Source organism: Melanotaenia boesemani, chromosome 3 (assembly GCF_017639745.1).
Source record: "Melanotaenia boesemani isolate fMelBoe1 chromosome 3, fMelBoe1.pri, whole genome shotgun sequence".
NCBI classification, from domain to species: Eukaryota; Metazoa; Chordata; class Actinopteri; order Atheriniformes; family Melanotaeniidae; genus Melanotaenia; species Melanotaenia boesemani.
Genome location: NC_055684.1, coordinates 20,169,765 through 20,188,783, shown reverse-complemented (window position 1 = coordinate 20,188,783; position 19,019 = coordinate 20,169,765). Strand labels below are relative to the sequence as shown.

Sequence of the window (19,019 nt, the reverse complement as noted above, 5' to 3'; positions counted from 1 at the left end):
AAGGGCATTACCTCAGATTTATTCTAATGCACATTTGTATTTGGCAGTGATTCTGCTTGAGTAATGCCCTGGATCTGTCCCTCACTCGGATCAGAACCTCTTTTAGCTGATCTGCTAAAGTGCTTCTTCTAGATCTTTTATTTAAATTTGAAAATGAATTGAGGAAGAAATCTTTTAACAATACACCTGAACAGTTCATCAACTAGCATAAACAATGACAACAATTGTCTAATGCAGAAGGAGACTGAGGAGGTTAGAAAATAAACTAGCTTATAAAGGCATTTAGCACATGTTTTTTTTTTAAACCAAAGCAGCTTTCAAATGAAAGGCAGCATTGAAGCTTCAGTACTGTGAAAACCCTGCTATAAGCATTTGGTGCTTTCTGTTTAACCGAAATAAGTGCAAGTTAGGCATGCTAGTGTGTTGCAGTAGGGAGGGGAGGTGTTTTATTTGATGAGATGACTTTTGAAGGAACTGAAGATAGAGAGCGATGCCTGTGCCTTACAACTGACAGCTTGTTCCAACAATATAAAATAATAAATTAGAACGGCAGTAGTCAGTAATGGATCAGAATGAATGAGCATTGCCTTGATAATAAAAATGTGCTAATTTAGTTGGACAAACAGCAGTAAAGATGATTGAAGAGATAGGAAGTTATGTTTACTCTTGACTATGTGCCTCCCCAAACTATTGGAGACCCCATATTTATTAATTTAGTCTCTAGGACATATCTTTTAACACTGACCCTTTTTATGTCTAAACATATTGAGTCACACTCAACATAAAAGATACAAAACACTCTTAAAAATAAAATCAGATTTAGCGTGCATATGTTTTATCTAATCTGTAATTCCTCAAATTGTAGAACAATCTAACTTTTGAAGAAATTTAAATCTTTCTTTTTTCCTTCCTTCATCTAGCACCTAAAAGTGAGAAGCCACTCGATAAATCCAAGATTTCCATCAAAGCTGCTGGTCTACAGCGATCTCGTTCAGATGCTGGCAGGGATCATCATGGAGAGCATCGCAAACCCCCATCAGGTTTAGTCAAACCCACCCCTGGAGGCTCCTTTGGCTACAGAAAGCCAATAACCACTGGTACTGCAACTGTTATGACAGCAGGGGGCGCCACCATCTCCACAGGCTCTGCTACAGTGGGGAAATCTCCCAAGTCATCTGGCATCCCTGTGAAGCCTGTTGGAGGAGGAGCACCCTTAGGCAGGAAGAACAGTTTTGATGCCAGCAGTGAGCAGAGCTTCCTCGGGCCAAATGTTCGAAACAGCATTCAGTACCGCAGCCTGCCTCGACCGGCCAAATCGAGCACCCTCAGTGTGATTGGTCGCCCAGCAACTCGGCCTGTCAGCAGTACTATTGACTCCAGTTTGATGAGTTTGAAACCTGTACCTATAGCCTCCACAGGGCCCAGGGTTAAAGAGCCTTGTAGTGGCAGTGGTAAGATGACTAATCGACCGAGTACAGGTCCGGTGAACCAGACAGACAGAGAGAAGGAAAAAGAAAGAGCCAAGGCTAAGGCTGTGGGTGCTGACTGTTTGTCTCTGAAAAGAGAGGACAGTCAATGTGAGTCCACAGGAGAGTCTGTTGTGAAACTGCACGGCCTGAGACGGACCAGCAGCAGCAAATACCCTGAACTGTCCTCTCCCACAACACCAAGGTCTCTCATTTAAATAGTGCTCACCCAAATGAGAAAAAAAAAACATAAGTAAAATCTCTTTGATCTGAAATTTTTTGACATTTTGTAAAATAAAATATTAATGTTCTCCTGGCCTGTTTAACTCAAAAAGTAAATTAAATAGAATATGTTTTGTAATTTGGGTGAACAACTTGTTAACTAAACTAAAATCAAAGAAAAGTAACTTCACATTACATACTTGGATTATTCTGCTTCAGATTTTCTGACATCTTGTGTCTTCTGCCTGATTCCTAGGATGCTGAACACTAAATCTCTTGGTCGCCCACCAAGCTTGGCTCACTTAGACAAGGTCAATTCTAACAGTCTTGATTCCTGTGTGACCATCTATGACCTGCCACCCAAAGTCCCACCATATTCCAAGCTCCAAGACTTGGCTGGTTCCCACACGGCAGCCCGCCTCACTCCCAGCCCAGCACCTGTCCTCCACATCGATTCACCCACCTATGCCAGTGAGAGCCTGAGTTTGAGTGGATCGCCAATGCTCTACCCCAAACGGTCTGGCATGCACCGCAGCATGGAGTCCTTACCCCTCCAGATGAGCGTGCCCTCCTGTGCAAAGTTTCTCCCAACAGACATGCGGGACAAGGAAGAGAGGGGGACAGGAACCTGGGGGTCCGGGAGTAGGACGTCCCTCAACCTCACAGATAAGTAAGTGTCAGAAGCCAAAAAGATATTCTTCTGATATCTCATTTTTAAAGAATTATTGTTTTGGAAAAAAATATACCTATGAGTTCACAGCCAAGAAGTGTTTCTCTAAATTTCAAATTCAGTATGTAAAATCTAAACCTTCTTTACTTTTTTTTTAGAATTAAAAGCAGCAAGAAAAAAAGTAGGCCATGAGTATTTCCTGCTTTGAGAGGAAATACTAAAATACTAAAACAAAAACTGTGCATTGCCCAAGAAATTAGTAATTCAAAAGAAATGACCTGCTCTCTTTTATGAACTAATAGTAATAATATAAGTTGTTCATAAAATATTATGTCCAGCTGAGTCAGCATCAATATTTGGTTTATTAGCAGCCAACTGACCATCCACTCTATTTTATTTGGCTTTTCTGGGAACAGAAAGTATGAGCTGTCATTTTTTAGACAAAGGCCTGGATCCATCCCAGAATTGCTATTTATCAAGGTGGAGGTGCTCCAAACTTATTTCCTGCCAAACAAATGTTCGTTTAAGCCATCCCACACTGTGTTTTCTCAAGTGCCAAGTGTATGAAGCAGGTTGAATGTAGAAAAGGATTTAGATCAACCCAGATTTATTCCTGCCTGTTTAATTCTCCAGTAATTTTTGTTTTTGCTCTCTTCTCTGCAGCTTACAAACAGACCGGAATACTTTGCCGAAGAAAGGCTTGGAGTGAGTCACAGCATTTACTGCATTTATTCAGAATCTCACAATTCAACGGAATCTCACTGTTATCAGTTTAAATGACCTTTCCTTTTCAGACGATATGGATCAAGCCTGTCAGAGAGTGATGGTAGCAAACCGGGAAGGCGCCACTCCCACACTATAGTGAGCATGACAGAGAGCGATAGCCCCCCTCAGCTGCCTTCTCCCACCCGCCCTTTTTACCCTTCCTCCAGCAAGACTCCTCTCACTAATGTGGGTGAGTGTGCTTGTTCCACTTGGCTGCCAGGTTCTAAAATCACACAGTCTAATCTTTGAAAGTAATTATTATACTTGGGATCTGTCATGAGCCATCCCCTGTCGTTTGGTTTTACTGCGGACACAGATATTAAGTTCATACTGAGTGGAAAGACTAGCTAAGTGTTTACATTTAAATAATTCTAACACAACCTGTCAAGCAATAGATTGTGTCAAGTGAGTGATGAAGTGATGGCCAGATAGTGGAGTATCAGACTTCTTCTTGTGAATATGATAATCTCATATCTACTCTCATTTAGACCTGAGTTCAAGGCTGAAATATGTGGAAGATGGAGGTAATACGAGGACAAGTGCAACTATATTTATCACTTTGGCTGTTGTGGAACCGTAGTGTTGCCTTACACTCAGTCATCAGAATAAAGTTGGCATATCTGAGTGCAGGCCTGCTCTGTGTGTACACGTACGAGTGTGTGACACTAAAATGTACAGTTTTGTCTCTTTTTATATGATAGTTGCCCCAATTTCCTGTGGCAGCCCGCGGATATCACGCTCCAACAGCACAGGCCCTGCTGGTGACACAGCCTGCGATCTCTATGGATCCTCCCCCCTGGGCAGCACTATGTCCCTGGCTGATCGGCCAAAAAGCATGATGCGGTCCGGGTCTTTCCGTGAACCAGGGGATGATGGTGAGCGTTTTAGCTTCATCTCCCTGCTGGGAAAATGTCCCAACATGACCTCGAATGAAACATAGCTTGTACAGCACGCGATCAGTAAAGCAAAATGTCAGAAAGACATTTCTTTTCAGGCTCAAGGAAAATCGGTTGTCTTGCCGTTTCCATTTTCAAATGATAGTGAGCTGAGTAAGAATTTAAACCTGCTCTGCACTTTATTACTCTTTTAACTTGTTTATTGCATGCTTTGATGAATTAATTTTATTTTAGCTTGTTCTCACATGCAGAAAAATGTACCATATTTTGCTTTATATCTAGAAAGTCAAATTCTTCATGTTTCTGGGTATTTATCTTCCTATTTATTTAGCCAAATTAAGAGAGTCAATTTTCCAAAACCCATTTTCATTTAAGTCAGGTTAGCTCTAACTAGTTTATTTAACATTCATTTGTGAGACACCGGAGCAGAAATTGCTTAGTTATTGGTTGCCAACTGCTTTTAAGTACTGTGTTTTTACTTTTAATCCTTCAACATAGCTGTCAAAGAAACTTGAATACTTCTTCTAAATGAATGTTTTCTTCTTCTTTTTCAGTACATGGCTCTGTGCTCTCTTTGGCATCCAACGCTTCATCCAACTACTCCTCAGTGAGTTAATACAGGAGAGTTTTCAGTAGAGTACGACATTGTGAATACATTTAGTGCTTTGTGGCAGCGTTCACAAACACCTTAATTTCAAAGCATCAAATATGTTTCTTCTATATAGTTAAAGTGGGCAGATTAATATAATCTGTTTAATTATACAATCTCACTATGACCTGGAAACACAGACTGTGGATAACCATTTACTATTTTCAGATTACATGTTGACAGTTGCTATTAGAGAGTTTCAAGTTAGATCTCTGTAAAATGTTAATGGTGTCACCTTTGTTGTTGATGAGTAGTTTTCATGCTGTCAGTAGAGTTAATCTTCTACCATATCCTTTTACTGTCACCATGCCTTCATAAGAATGAGGAACGGATACAAGGGGAGGTAAGGCTGCTGTGCCACCAGTCTCCAACTCGCTTTTTGGCTACCCTGTGTGTCATCTGTCAGACCTGTTGAGATGTGTCCAGTCATGAGTTGGCATTTTCACAGCTCCAGAGGGCCCATTGATCTTTATCTTTGGACCTCACAACTCAGATAATTTTATTTCTAATATCTTATGTTCTTACGCATCACTGTCTAACATGTAAAAAAGACCATCAGACCTTATTAAATTCAGTGCATGGAAAAAAAGGGTAAAGATAAAAAGCTATCCACATTTAACACAGTCCATCGCTGCATTATAATAGTCAAGATCTGTAGAAACATTTCTGACATTTATGCCTTAATATTTACTTAGAGAAGGATCTGTACGTATTGACTAAATCTAGTCTTCTTCTGGTTTTCTGCAGCAAATCCGCAAGCTGAGACGAGAGTTGGAATCCTCCCAGGAAAAGGTCGCCAACTTGACCATGCAGCTTTCTGCCAATGTGTGTATGATTCTTCTTTTTTTTTTAGTTTTCTATGCCTATTTATTTGTAAGTTGGACAAGTAATATATATATATATTGTCAGGGCCAATCCCTGCCAACTTCAAGCTGAACTTGCAAGTCATCAAGCAATCATCCCACAAACTAGGCCCATGTACAACTGTTGTCTGCTATCTAAGCGGCATCTTTGGGATTGTGATTTACGGTGGAAATAATATTCCAATCTGTGTTAAAAAAAAAAAAAAAGTAATCACTTTTTAACTTAATGTCATAGTTGCTTAAAGCTTCGTTACCTTAATGCTCCTTTAAAAACTGATTACTAACTTGCGTATCTCTTTCTACCACCTATGCCTAACAACTTTTTGTCCCTGCTTCTTCTCATTATTTAATTTAGCTGCTTGTGATGCATGAGTCTAGCAGGTTGTTTTGGCACTTAATCACACCTTTGACAGTGCCGTAGCAACCATAAATCCCAATTTAACAGGCAACCATTATTCTTTTGCGCACTTTTTTTTACTGGTTTTCATGATTTTAAGTCTGTGTATGAAGCCCAACTTTGAGCTTGTGTTTGTTCCTTTGATTTCGTAAGAGTTTTTCCCCTACCTAACGCAACTGTCCCTCTCTTTTACACTCTTGGCTGTATTGACTGCTGGACTCACTGCTGCCCCCTGCCTGCCTCACACTGACCCACACCCTTGGATGTCGGGTGTAGCAGCTAGGCCAGGTTTGTTAGTGTATCTTCTGTGTATTCTGTGATGAGCATCGACATTTGTTTTGGTTTTTGTGATGTGGTGCGGCGTAGCCAAAGCATGGGAAACAGCTAAAGCTATCAATAATTTTAATAATAAAATATATTATCATTTTGTCAATTTCCTTCAATTTCCTTTCAACCATAGTAGTTTCTTTTGTTTCAGCAAACCAAAGCAGTTTAAAGGTACCTTTCTGTTATTTATCAATTTCAGTTAAGCAGTTATCAAAACTGGTTGATTATTGATTTGGCTCTTATATGTTGTAAATACCCTCAAGACTGAGTCTTCATCACAATACCCAGCATGTCATTCTCCCTCCTTCCCACTAAAGCACATTAAAGTAATGGTTCACCATTCCAAGTAGGGAAATGAAATGTATTTATTTTGGATATACACTTTTTAAAGATAATTACCTTTGTGTCTGCTGCTCTCGATAAATGGCTTGGTGCATTTTCATTTAGACATTTTGACTCCCTGTAAATCTTGTACTTGTGAGATCCCTTTTATCATAATCAGAAAACATTTTTTATTAAGTGCGTTATCAATTCAAAGTTAGATGTGAGCCTAAGTATGTACAACAAAGTACTGACAAAGAAATAATTGAGAGGTATAATGAAGGATTAGCCTCAGTGAAACTGAATGTCTCTTCCTAGATGAATATTTCAGTTCCTTTCCTTCACATGATTGTATAAGTAATGTTATCTAGAGGTTATTTTTTTAGTTGTAAAACATAAATAAAAATCTCTGTTGTCAGCAGTAATGGCCTAACCTATAAGTAAAACATGCTACATGAGGGGACCAGCTTAGTTTCACACTGCTGCTCTGCCTCATCACCATTATCCTGATGCCCACTTTCAACTCTGACATCATTCACAGCTGTTCACTATCCCAACCCTTCATTCGTCTTCCAGATGACGCAGAAAGGTATTACATCGATATGCTGCGAGTGTGAGGCTGCAGACAGTTTGACTTGGCTGATGACTCATATCTGTCTGCTGCCCCCCCACACACACCACACACACTGCCTCTTTTTGGAGGTTTACCTCTGTTTCTTTCTCTTATAGGCTAACCTGGTAGCAGCATTTGAGCAGAGTCTGGCACTGATGACAGCACGCCTGCAGACACTGTCCGTGTCCTCGGATCAAAAGGTATTTTAGTAATGATGCTAATTAATTCTGTTCCACCGCAGATATCATTGAGGTCCACTTGTTTATATGAAGAAAAGTGTATCTCACTGTTGAGGCAAACTCTAAACAAAGCTGTGCCATTTCATACTCAACCATTCCTGACAGTGATAAACTATTACTTCTACTGCTCTGTGTTAGATTTGTCAGTTAAATGGAGGCTAGCAACTGACAAAGTTATGATGGAGATGAAATGTAGGTTAAAGGTTTGCATAGCCAGATTATCCATGTTGTCATCAGCCAATCCTCAGTGAAAGTTTATAGACACTCTACAATCCAGGGTTCAGAAGAATCTTGTTTGACCCTGTTTGCTAAGACACAAGCACATTGTTTCCCTTCTTTAGGACTCTGAACTCACAGAACTGAAGGAGACCATAGAGAATCTGAAGGCCAAAAATACAGAAGCCCAGGAAATAATTCAAGGCGCTCTCAGTAATCCAGACATCACACCTAAAGGTACAGAATGTGATATGGATGTCCTGTAGAATGTAATCTGTACTTGCAATAGATTTTCCCTTGATGATTATAGCTGTGCTGTTTCTTGTTTGTATTCAGAGCTGTTGATTAATCGCCAGAACTCCTCAGAAAGCATCTCCAGCCTTACCAGCACCACAAGCCACTCCAGTATGGGAAGTCTGAAGGAGCAGGATGCCAAGAAGAAGAAGAAGAAAAGCTGGGTAAGGAAACACAGCAAAACAAAAGTACTGACCACACAGATCACTAAATGAGAGTTAATTAGCTGTAGAAGAAATGTCAACTTTACAGATCAGTAGACAAGGAAAAATAAACCAGATTCAGAAAATGATGTTAGACGATTACTTTTTTTCTTCAAATTGAGCTTGATTGGAATAATTATTACGGACAAGCCATGTTTCTCAGTAATAAAAATCAACAATCGGTTGTTAACTCTGTCATCAGAATTCAGTTATCTTCATAAATATTTAGAATATGTGCATATAAATGGTGGCATACGTCTGGGTTTACGACTGCAAGGCTGCTGTGAAATAAAGATAAAAAAATGACGATTAAAAAAAATGGGTCTAAAGAGTGAGAAGGCCAATAATTTAAAAGCATAAAATTACAGACCATACTTGAATAGGTACTAAAAGTTTGAATAGGGTACTTTGTTAACTGTGTACTACACAGTGTTAGTGTAGTGTTAAATCTGAAAACAGTCATCCTACTTTATTTTCCTGCATGCTTATTTTTCTCCCACTGTATTTTTCGTGTATCTTATTAAGTATGACTCTGGTTTCTCCCTCATGCTGCCCTCCTTTTCATTTTAGGTCTTTGAGGTGAGTGACCTAAATCCCTTCCTGACTCACCACCATGCATGCACTTCATTAGTCATACTTGGGGAAACATTCTGTCATATGTGTTTAATAGACGTATCAAATCACTGTGGATCATTGTATGATCATGTTCTCATACTTATTTGTTATACATATAACTTGACATAATAATCTGTATGTATCTTAACCTATTAATGCAATATGTAAAGGTTTGTTGTATGAAAATTATTTAGAGAAAGTTTGGAGAATGTAGATTTAAGAAATAATTTTACTGGAATGAATAAGTTAAAATTCAGCATTTTAAAAGTTTTGTTTTTTTATATTTTTTTTATAGCTCAATTTTTCCTCAAAGCTTTTATGCCTGCACTATACATAATTGTGCCTTCAGGATGCTTGCTGCATGCTTTGCATTAAGAATTAAAAAAGCATCTCTAAAGAGCTTTAACATTGTGTTTGTTAGGGCTGAGTATCGTCACTAATTTCCTGAATCGATTCGATTCGCAACAGCCTATTTCAATTCGATTTCAATTAAATTCGATTCATATTAATTCGTTCACAACTAATTATGTACGCTAATTTTTCTTGAATATTAAAAATGTTCTCAGATGTTTTTTTAAAAAAAACAAAAAAAAACAGTACATTTACTTGACAGTTAATGTCAGTTATCTGGGCATAATCAGATTACTGTAATAATCTGATCTGATATATCTACATTAATTTGTCAAGTACTATAACAATACAGTGTTTCCCCAGATTCAGAGCCAGAAATGCTGTGATGGGGGAAAAAAATCTACAGGACAGAAAAAAAAATTAAACTTTCTAAATGTCCTCATGAAACCATTACATTCAGTGGAGTCGCTCTAAATATTCTTAGAGGTCAGATAACCTGTTGATATTAATAAAACCTACAAAGAATATTGGATCCATTTAAAGTCATAATATGACTCAGAAATTCCTTCAATGATGTAGATTCAGCTTGTTCAGTTGTGAATGTTGCCGTGACGACTGTGACTCTATCGGTGTAACACCGGAGCAGGAGAAATACTCCATCTGCTCCTCACTGGAGCAAAACGCTTCCATCTTCACCTGCCTAAAAGAATTTAGAAAACTCATATTTTTGTCAGATTTTCAGCTGGTTGACGTGTTTTCGACGCGTGAACTTTGTCCTCTAATGGAAACCTGTAAATCAGATAAATAGCATAAGACTGTTTACTGTTTGATAAAAGGATGCCGTGTAAACCTGTCCTAGAAATGTCGCTTGAAATGACCATTCCTGATTTATTTTAAACTATGTGCGTGGTGACATCACTTCCTATTGTTGAACGTAAGGGCGCCTGTTCGCATTAGCTGCTAATATGAGTGCCACTGTCTTAGCTTTAGTTGTTAATGTGAGCAGTATAGATTAAAGTAGTCCACACTGGTGAAGGAAAACATCTAAACTAGACGTCATATTGCCAAGAGAAGCTGACTTTGGATGGAGGCAACACAGAGAAAACCAGTGTGTATATATACTAAGATCTCGCCGAGTCTCAGTAAGTTACGCAAGAGTAGGGTCACGTTACCGGAAATGAAATTTTAAAAAATCTATCACCAAGTTGTATGAATCGATATTTGATTTATTTCATTTGAATTAATTAAAATTGATCATACATTTTTTTAACCCAGCCCTTGTGTTTATTGCCATAAGTTTACCAGCAAAAAAAAAATGTTTTTCATCACATTGTTTTCTTTTAGACTATTGTATTATTTATTCTGTGCTTCATTTTATTTTCTCTCAACAGCTCCGCAGCTCCTTCAACAAAGCTTTCAGTAAGAAGGGCGCCAAGGCTGGACCATATGCTGACATTGAAGAGATTGCCACCCCAGAATCCTCAGCACCATCTTCCCCCAAGGTCCATGGTGTTGGAGAGAACCCTCAACAGCCAATAAAATCCTCAGTATCATCTTCAGGGTAAACCTCACCTCACAACAATCCTTATTGCATGACTCTAAGTTATATAACCACATTGTTTTGCTGATTAATGTGGATAAATGAGATGTCCTTGTACCTGTTATAGTTTCCTAATATTGTTTGTTTTAACTGATTGTCCCCAGTCTATGTGAAGGGGATGAGGTGGCAGATGATAAGGTTGTAACAGAGCTGCGTACAGAGCTTTGGGAGAAAGAGCTCAAACTGACAGACATCCGCCTGGAGGCTCTAAGCTCTGCACATCAGCTGGAGCTGCTCCAGGAGGCCATGACCAATATGCAGGTATGTGTAGTTGCTTATATGAAAGGAACTGGTCTTGATTGTTTGGTTTGGTGATTAGATTGCAGTGTTGTTTTAAAAAAAAAAAAAAAAAAAAAAGGACAAATCGATTCTCTGACACTTGATATTATTAGCATGGGTAATGAGGCTTAATGTAGACAAAAACATTTTAAAAAGTAAAGTTTTTTAAATGTTTTTAATTTATTAATCTAGTTTAAAAGTAAATAATCTTAAATAGTTTGTTCTATTGTTTACCTAATTTCATTTTTAAGTACTGTGACGAAAAAGGCACTTATGTAAAGAAGTACAGTAACAAGTGGTTGAAGTTTTTTTTTTTTTTTTTTGTATTTTTGCACCACAGTGTGACAACGCTGTTCAGACCGTATCTTTACACAAACTAATAGAACTTTAAAATAATGCATTTATTTTACATTATTAATGTCTTTTCTTATATTTTTTAATATACATCGTTTTTGTTGTATTGTTTGGATTGTGTTGCTATTTTTGTGGTGTTCTGACTTTGATTAAAAAGAGTTTCCCCCTCTATAGTGTTGATAATAGTATCGAGTATCAAGCACCATCCTTAGTATCTGTATCAAGTTTGAAATTTTAGTATTGTGACCACCCTGTTAGATTGTAATATCATTTATTTCTCACTTTTCTATACGATGTATGGTGTAGTTTTAGTCCAAGCAGTCTTGTCTTTTTTTATTTAAATCAAACTCCATTTTTTATCTTTTTAAATACATTTAGGGATTTCAGTAGGATAAGAACACAAAAATGTACCTCTAGGAAAAAATGTCCCCACTTTCGCTACATTAACAGCTTTTTGACAAATGCACAGTGCTGTGACGTTTGTGATTTGGCTTACAGAAGACAGTAGAGAACCTGAAGACTGAGAATGATCAACTGAAGACAGGAAGTCTGTCCCCATGTCCATCCCCTGGACCTTCCAGCTCTGTCTCCCAGTCCTCAGGTCTCACAGCTCTGGGAGGTTCATCGCCCCGGCAGTCAGTAGCCATGCACATGCCCAAAAGCTACAGCAGAGGGCTGAGTGAAGGGAGCAGCTCAGGTACAGTCTTACATGTTAAAGTGAAGTGTCAGAATAGAACAGTGTAGTAGACAGGAAGGCATCACCTTAATCAAAGAAGAGGAGCATGAAAATGGCTTCACATTTACAGCAAGAGCCTTCTGAATAATGACCTTTTTATCACAATTTTATTTAACATATGATTTGAAAAATCAGATAAAAGCCCAAATACCTGCTTGATCCAGTATGTGTTCTTGATTTTTCACTGTTTCTGTCACCTTTTATTTACTCTTCGGCAGATGTCCACTCTTCAGATTCACTCAGCCTTTCCTCACAGAGAGACGACCATCGTGTTAGGGTGGTGGTTTGTGTTGCAGATTTACGTGTCTTCAAAGATGTGAGTATGCTTTGTTTTCTTTTGTTTCCTTTGTTTTTAAACATCCACACTTATGTTTTCTGCATCACTTAGTAACTTAATAACTTTGCTCCAACAGGAGGCTAAACAGCAGGACTTTTTTGTCGGCACCATCAGGGTAAACGGCAGGATGGACTGGGTAATGCTAGATTCAGCTGTAAGCCAGGCTTTCAAGGTAGGACATGTTTTTCTGACAACTCCAAGCTCACATTTGCAATAAAGCCGTCACATTAAGTTAAGCATGCTGATCCTTCACAGAATCAATTTACAAAGCTTTCCATGTATTCATAGTTCAGTGCCTGGCTCAGTTTGTAGCGTGTAAAAGTCGGAAATAATCCAAGTGTGTCTTGAGCAGGATTTGTGTTGGTGGCTTGCTCTGACACATCTCTAAAGGCTGATGTTATTATTTTATTTTTTTTCTCTGTTCTTGTTCCGTTTAGATGTCCATGCTCTCACCTGATTTTCTTTGCATTTCAACCCAGGTCTACATAGCCAAGGTGGACCCCACCTCCAGTCTTGGCCTTTCTGCAGACTCGATTTACAGTTACAGTATGGGCCACATTAAGAGAGTACTGGGAGGAGAAGCCCCTGAGACACAGCCCTCTCGCTGCATGTCCCGAGGCCCCACCGGCATCACAGTGGCTCTAAAAGGTCTGCTGAGCTTTTCTTACTGTTGAAATCATGGTGCAATAAAAATGTATTCAATTTATTCCTAATGGTAAAAATATACCAATGTCAGCTAAAGACCCTGTTCTTCCAGTCAGGTAGTTGCTGTATGATGCATGTTTTAATCATTCAGTTCTGAACCAGAAATATTTTGATTGAAACATCAGTCCACACACATAAATACTGGTGATTACATTATTAAAAAAATCACTTCTTTGCATTAGATCACTTGTGCCATGTTAATTGTAAAACTCAAGTACAAATACTCATATTTGTCAACTTATCAGTGCAACAAGTATGTTTGGGCTGTTTGGTAGTCTTACCTCCTGCAACTCTGTATGGAGGAATGCATGGAGCGAAGTGCTAGGAGAGCTGGGAAAACAGCGGCAGCCCAGGCAGGGCTTTCTGTAACATGACCTCAGTGCTGTCAGACCCAGCTGGTCAGCCAGCCTCAGACACATGGGCCCCATAGATGTTTAAGCAGCACTTATGAAGCCGGGGGGTTGGGTGTGCACGGACTTCCCACACTTGGTGCAAAGTTATTTTCAGAGTGAAATCCTTGAGCTCGGTGTGGCTTATGAAGGACATGCGAGGTGATAGAAAGATGTTTACAAAACATCTTCTTAACCAAGATATTTACAGTATTCCTATTAGGTGCTTAAAAATGAAGTGTAAAACTTCACTTAATCACCATTGCTGATATGTCTCACATAATTAGCAGATATTCAACTTGTTCTTCATTTCCACTCACTATTCTCAGGTTTGAAAGAGAAGTGTGTGGACAGCCTCGTATTTGAAACTCTCATTCCTAAAACCATGATGCAGCACTACATCAGCCTTTTACTCAAACACCGCCGTCTCATCCTGTCCGGGCCGAGTGGGACAGGTAAGTCTTACCTCGCCTCCCGACTGGCTGAGTACCTGGTGGACCGCAGTGCTCGTGAAGTCACAGATGGCATCATGGTCACTTTCAACATGCACCGCCAATCATGCAAGGTAAGAATAGCTGGAGTTACTTTAAAATCCATTAAAACAGTGTGTTAGTGGTCTGACCCGGTGTCAGTCTCCTTCTGTTGACTTATGTTACCACCCCCCTTTGACTCCATTTTTCATCAGGACCTGCAGCTTTATCTTTCTAATTTGGCCAATCAAATCGATCGAGAAACCAGTACATCGGAAATCCCACTGGTAGTTATTCTGGATGACATTCATGATCCCGTTTCCATCAGTGAACTGGTTAATGGTGCTCTCACCTGCAAATATCACAAATGGTAAAATCCCCACAAACTGAAACTACCTAGAGATGCATATGCTCTTTTTAAATGTTACATTTGACTTAAACTGTGTTATTTTGTGTCTGTATTAAGTCCTTACATTATTGGAACAAGCAATCAGCCAGTGAAGATGACTGCAAACCACAGCCTTCATCTTAGCTTCAGGTTGGTTATAAGTTTAAGATTTGGCTGTGAAACTATCACTAAAGATTTAAGGATATTGTTAGACTTTTACTGTCAGTAACAAAGGAGGAGAATCATCATAGCCATGTTAATCCACTGATTTGCTAGCTTGTCTTGCTTCTTTTTCTTTTCAGGATGGTGACCTTCTCCAACAACGTGGAACCAGCCAATGGCTTCCTCGTGCGGTATTTGCACAGGAAACTGGTGGAGTCAGAGGATGAAAGAAGCTTGACTAATGAGGACCTCATCAGAGTGTTAGACTGGGTGCCCAAACTGTGGTATCATTTGCACACCTTTCTTGAGAAGCACAGCACATCAGACTTCCTCATTGGTATGAAAAATTCAGGATGGAGCTAAATTGAAGGGCTAAGGAGACAACTTTATGTGACTGATGTGTGCTTTCTCCTTTTTTCTCATCCTCTTCAGGCCCCTGCTTTTTCCTGTCCTGTCCAGTCACAGTGGACGAGTTTCGCTCGTGGTTCATTGATCTTTGGAACCACTCTATTATTCCATATTTGCAAGAAGGCGCCAAGGATGGCATCAAGGTAAGACACATGGCCAACTATAACTCAACTAAATCTGGATATTCACTGTTTATGGCTTCTGAGCAAACGTTTTGTAGATTATTCTGTTCTATATAGAATGATTCAACCTAAAAGAGCATGATGAACTATAACGATGCAATATGTTATGACTATTCAGGTCCATGGCCAGAAGGCAGTATGGGAGGACCCGGTGGAGTGGGTGAGGGGCACCCTACCTTGGCCATCTGCCCAGCAAGACCAGGTGAAGCTGTTCCACCTACCTCCCCCTAGCATCGGGTCCAGCAGCCCATGTCAGCCCAGTGAGGAAAGGCCTCACAAGGAGACCCCACCCAGCTCCATGGAATCTGATCCTCTGGTAGGAGAGACTATCAGGATATTTACTGGTTTTTCCAGATTTCTTTTTTTTTCATCTTTAATAATCTTTAAAACTCAAATGGGCTCTAATTTCTTAACTCTTCCCTCTTTGTTGTAGATGGCAATGCTTCTGAAACTGCAAGAGGCTGCTAATCACATTGAGTCTCCAGACAAAGAAGACCCCAGCCTGCCTAAACTTTGAACACAAAGCTCAGCACTTCATGTTTTCTTTTTGTTCACTGTGTTGAAGCAGTTTACAATCAGGTGGAATTAGACCTTCAGAAATGCTTACGGGGAGTTTCTACAGTTAGAGGTTGAAAGTATGACCTGTGAATTCTATATTATTGTAACATGTACAGATGCAGCCACTTAAAATTGCCCCTCTCAGTCAAAGGTCTGCCAATTTCAGCCATAGACCTTGCAGAGCTTTGCCTGGAAAATAAATGACACATGTATGAAGGAGTCTGCCTTTCTAAGTCGCTGCATCTGTACTCCATGAACAGTAAGACTGTTCACAAGTATTAAACAGATAACTGTATTCTTTTCCACCACGTTAGCCCTCAGTACTCTTGGTACTACATTGGTGCTAGCAGATCACTATGAAAATCCATTCTCTCAGCACTTTGACTTCAGGGGATTTCTGCAACAACACACACCGTCCATCCTGTTTTCTCCTCAAGTGCATCATGGGATGTTGAGTCCCCATCAAATGGCGCTATTCTTAATTAACTTTAAACTTGCTTTGGAAAAGAGTATGACAGCATAACAGACCCTACTGTTTATTGTGATGTCCTTTGGTGCATATCAACTGTACAAGTCTTTGAAGGCTAAACCCTACACATATGCAATCCTAAACTTTACAACCCGAGCAGGTAAAACAAATATGCCTTAAAAGCAAAGACGTCAGTGCCACCTCAACTTAAGCAGACTTTACTGGTGCTTTAATCAACATCATCCAAACTGTTCAGTCAGAAATGAAATATTTCACCACTTCTCATTATTATTTACACTAATATTGAGGACTTTTTGGAGCAGGCCAATTTTGGTTTGAATGTTTTCATAATTTTCCATTTTTTCATTTTCATGGATTATTGGTTTAAACAAATATTCTTGCTGTCATACTCTTTTGAATAAAACACAACTTGTTTAGCAGTGACGTGAGCTGATCACTTATTACTGCTCTTTTTCCAAGCACTTGATTCAGTTTTATTTCATATAGCGCAAACTGTGGTACTAATGCTGCCACACAGATCAGGTATTAGATGCTTACTACACAGGGATAATAGAACATAAACACCCTCTGATGTAAACACACTCCAATCTGAAGCCAATCCAGATTGTTCCTCTGTAACATGTAACTAAAAAACAGAACACGTGTTTCAGATCTTTCCCCTAACATTCTGTGTATATATTATGTACATACAATCAGGCCATGTTACAGTTGCATTAGTTGGTGCAAATATCTAATATATTGAACCAAATACTGTACTTTAATCATGCATATTGACTGTCAAGTTAGGGGTTTAATTTCAGCTATGAATGTATATAAAACACTTAATCATATTACAGAAGTGTGTAGTTGGTGCTTTTAAAAGAAGCCTTATCAAAGTTCCACTGCAAATCACTTTTAACAATGGCTGAGCAGAGTGACTCTAATGTTCACACTTTCCAAACAAACTCAACAGTCTCTCATCATGCTTTTTAATCACAATTTAGATATGTATGGTGCTCTTTAAAAACTATTTTAGGATTGAAAAAAGTCATTGAGTCATACAGGGTAGGTTAGCAAAGAGTTTTCTGTCATTTCCATCAGGAATATGACGGCTTTAGATGATCACATCTGTTATTTTGTTTGAGGTGTTTTTGAAGTGTTGAGGACATTATGTAGAGACTGTGAAGTCATGTGAACAACGTGTGGCGTATACCCATGTTGATGTCATACAGTATGCTTTAGGAGCATTTTAGGCAAATGACACAGAAACATTGTTTTTCAAGAACAGAGTTTAAAAAAGCAAGATATATTGAAAGTTTGTAAGGTGATCTGTAGATTTTTGTAGAGTAAATGAAAGACAAGGTATGTGGTTGTGCAAGTGGTGTTGAAGTAATTCATCATCCCAGACCATCCCATTGCTTCAGTGTACAGACAAAACGTCAAATGAAGTTCATCTTGTAAATGAATGTTGGACCACTTTAATGACAGCCTGATAAGAAAGTGTAATAATTCCATCTGCGCTGCAGATTTTGTGCACACGAGTTGTCTGCAGCTCTGGTGGTAATCCACAAACTGAAAAAATAAGGTTAAAGACATCAAGAGCAAAAAATAAAATAATGCCAAATGGCTTTTACTGTAAATATTACAGGTATTTGACTGTAACACTGGTCAAACTCATCTGTTTCTGCAGGTTAACAAAAGACATCAGCTCCAGCTTCTCATCTCATTCACTGGTTGTTGTGCCTGTTGCTCTGTAGTAGCTGTGATTTGTGTTTGCTTATTAGTGAATTGGGACTATGCAGCAACTTCTACTGGTGTCAGCAGTCGACAGATCTCTAAATTTTACAGGTAATTGCAATGTGTTTTCATACAGTCTTTGAGTTACTAATTTGGAACAAAACTATACCATGAGACAAAAGTGGAAGCATGTTTCAGCTGGTGGGACTTAGCCTTAAACACAGGAGGGTTTGGTTGTTGTGGCATTGAAAACAGGGTTCATAAATGTACTTAAAGTACTTAAGCTGTTTGATTTATTTTTTCTCATTAATGGCAACAGAAGTAATGTAACTTCAGCTGTAAATGGGACTCTAAAAAGGATGATTTAAAATTCAATGAGCCTGATGTCGTCTGCACAAATCAGCTCTTCGCTGTTTGCATAATCTAAAAAAGCAGAAATAAATCTGATGTCTTAGCCCAATACAGGTTGCTGAATAGTCATATTTTTGCCAAGCTTGTTGTGTACTAAACTAAGACTTAAATTTAAAAAAAAATATGCTGTATCTAATGTCACTGATGTGCAGATGTTAAGGGTTTCTAAGTGTTGTAAATGCATGTAAACTTGCTGTGTGATGAGACAAAAAATGTTCAAATTAACATATTGTTTAGGAAAATTGTTCTAGGTAATGTTTTCCTTTTTAATACTCAATATTTGATATTTCTTTCTTTGTAAAGAATCCTTTGTAAAACCTTAATTTCTCTATTTTGTACAGAGCTTCATTGTAAAGACTGTAAATACAGTAGGTCGGCATTCTGGATGCGACAACAATCATTGAGGAAGGAAAGAAAATACATCCTTGGCATTAAAGTATATTTCTTTCGAGTTTGCTCCAATACATGGATAAGGCATGCCTCTGAAGGCTTTCATCCTCTTACCACTGTTTGTTGGAATTAATAAAATACATGTTATATTTATTCTTTTGGTTCTTGGCTGATAGTGTTGATGTGTTAACGTGTTTTCTATTTAATCTGAACGCATCCTGTGGATAAGTTAATATTGTACAGTCACTGTTAATGAGTGAAGCAGACGAGGTGGTGAGAGTCATCCATGGCGCTTAGTATCAGTTACCTTCAGTTCATTAGGGGCGGTGTCTGAGCC

The 19,019-nt window shown here is 38.8% G+C and overlaps 1 protein-coding gene across 5 annotated transcripts in view; it reads left to right on the top strand.

Moving 5' to 3' along the window:
• nav1b (neuron navigator 1b) overlaps window positions 1-18,835 on the top strand; it is a 66,913-nt gene extending 48,078 nt beyond the window's left edge. For 3 of the 5 annotated variants that reach the window (XM_041980696.1, XM_041980698.1, XM_041980700.1), the window contains 26 exons: window positions 921-1,671; window positions 1,945-2,358; window positions 3,022-3,063; window positions 3,153-3,313; window positions 3,825-3,998; window positions 4,574-4,626; window positions 4,988-5,011; window positions 5,416-5,493; window positions 6,208-6,216; window positions 7,306-7,389; window positions 7,770-7,881; window positions 7,981-8,102; window positions 8,712-8,720; window positions 10,499-10,668; window positions 10,812-10,968; window positions 11,839-12,037; window positions 12,295-12,392; window positions 12,490-12,585; window positions 12,893-13,061; window positions 13,837-14,072; window positions 14,193-14,347; window positions 14,444-14,515; window positions 14,668-14,864; window positions 14,960-15,078; window positions 15,236-15,433; window positions 15,551-18,835. In XM_041980696.1, coding sequence (XP_041836630.1) covers window positions 921-1,671; window positions 1,945-2,358; window positions 3,022-3,063; window positions 3,153-3,313; window positions 3,825-3,998; window positions 4,574-4,626; window positions 4,988-5,011; window positions 5,416-5,493; window positions 6,208-6,216; window positions 7,306-7,389; window positions 7,770-7,881; window positions 7,981-8,102; window positions 8,712-8,720; window positions 10,499-10,668; window positions 10,812-10,968; window positions 11,839-12,037; window positions 12,295-12,392; window positions 12,490-12,585; window positions 12,893-13,061; window positions 13,837-14,072; window positions 14,193-14,347; window positions 14,444-14,515; window positions 14,668-14,864; window positions 14,960-15,078; window positions 15,236-15,433; window positions 15,551-15,634 — 3,983 coding nt within the window. In that variant the 3' untranslated portion in view covers window positions 15,635-18,835. The remainder of the gene's footprint in view (window positions 1-920; window positions 1,672-1,944; window positions 2,359-3,021; window positions 3,064-3,152; window positions 3,314-3,824; window positions 3,999-4,573; window positions 4,627-4,987; window positions 5,012-5,415; window positions 5,494-6,207; window positions 6,217-7,305; window positions 7,390-7,769; window positions 7,882-7,980; window positions 8,103-8,711; window positions 8,721-10,498; window positions 10,669-10,811; window positions 10,969-11,838; window positions 12,038-12,294; window positions 12,393-12,489; window positions 12,586-12,892; window positions 13,062-13,836; window positions 14,073-14,192; window positions 14,348-14,443; window positions 14,516-14,667; window positions 14,865-14,959; window positions 15,079-15,235; window positions 15,434-15,550) is intronic. The other 2 variants (XM_041980697.1, XM_041980699.1) reach the window with 2 other exon arrangements.
• Window positions 18,836-19,019: the final 184 nt, after the last annotated feature.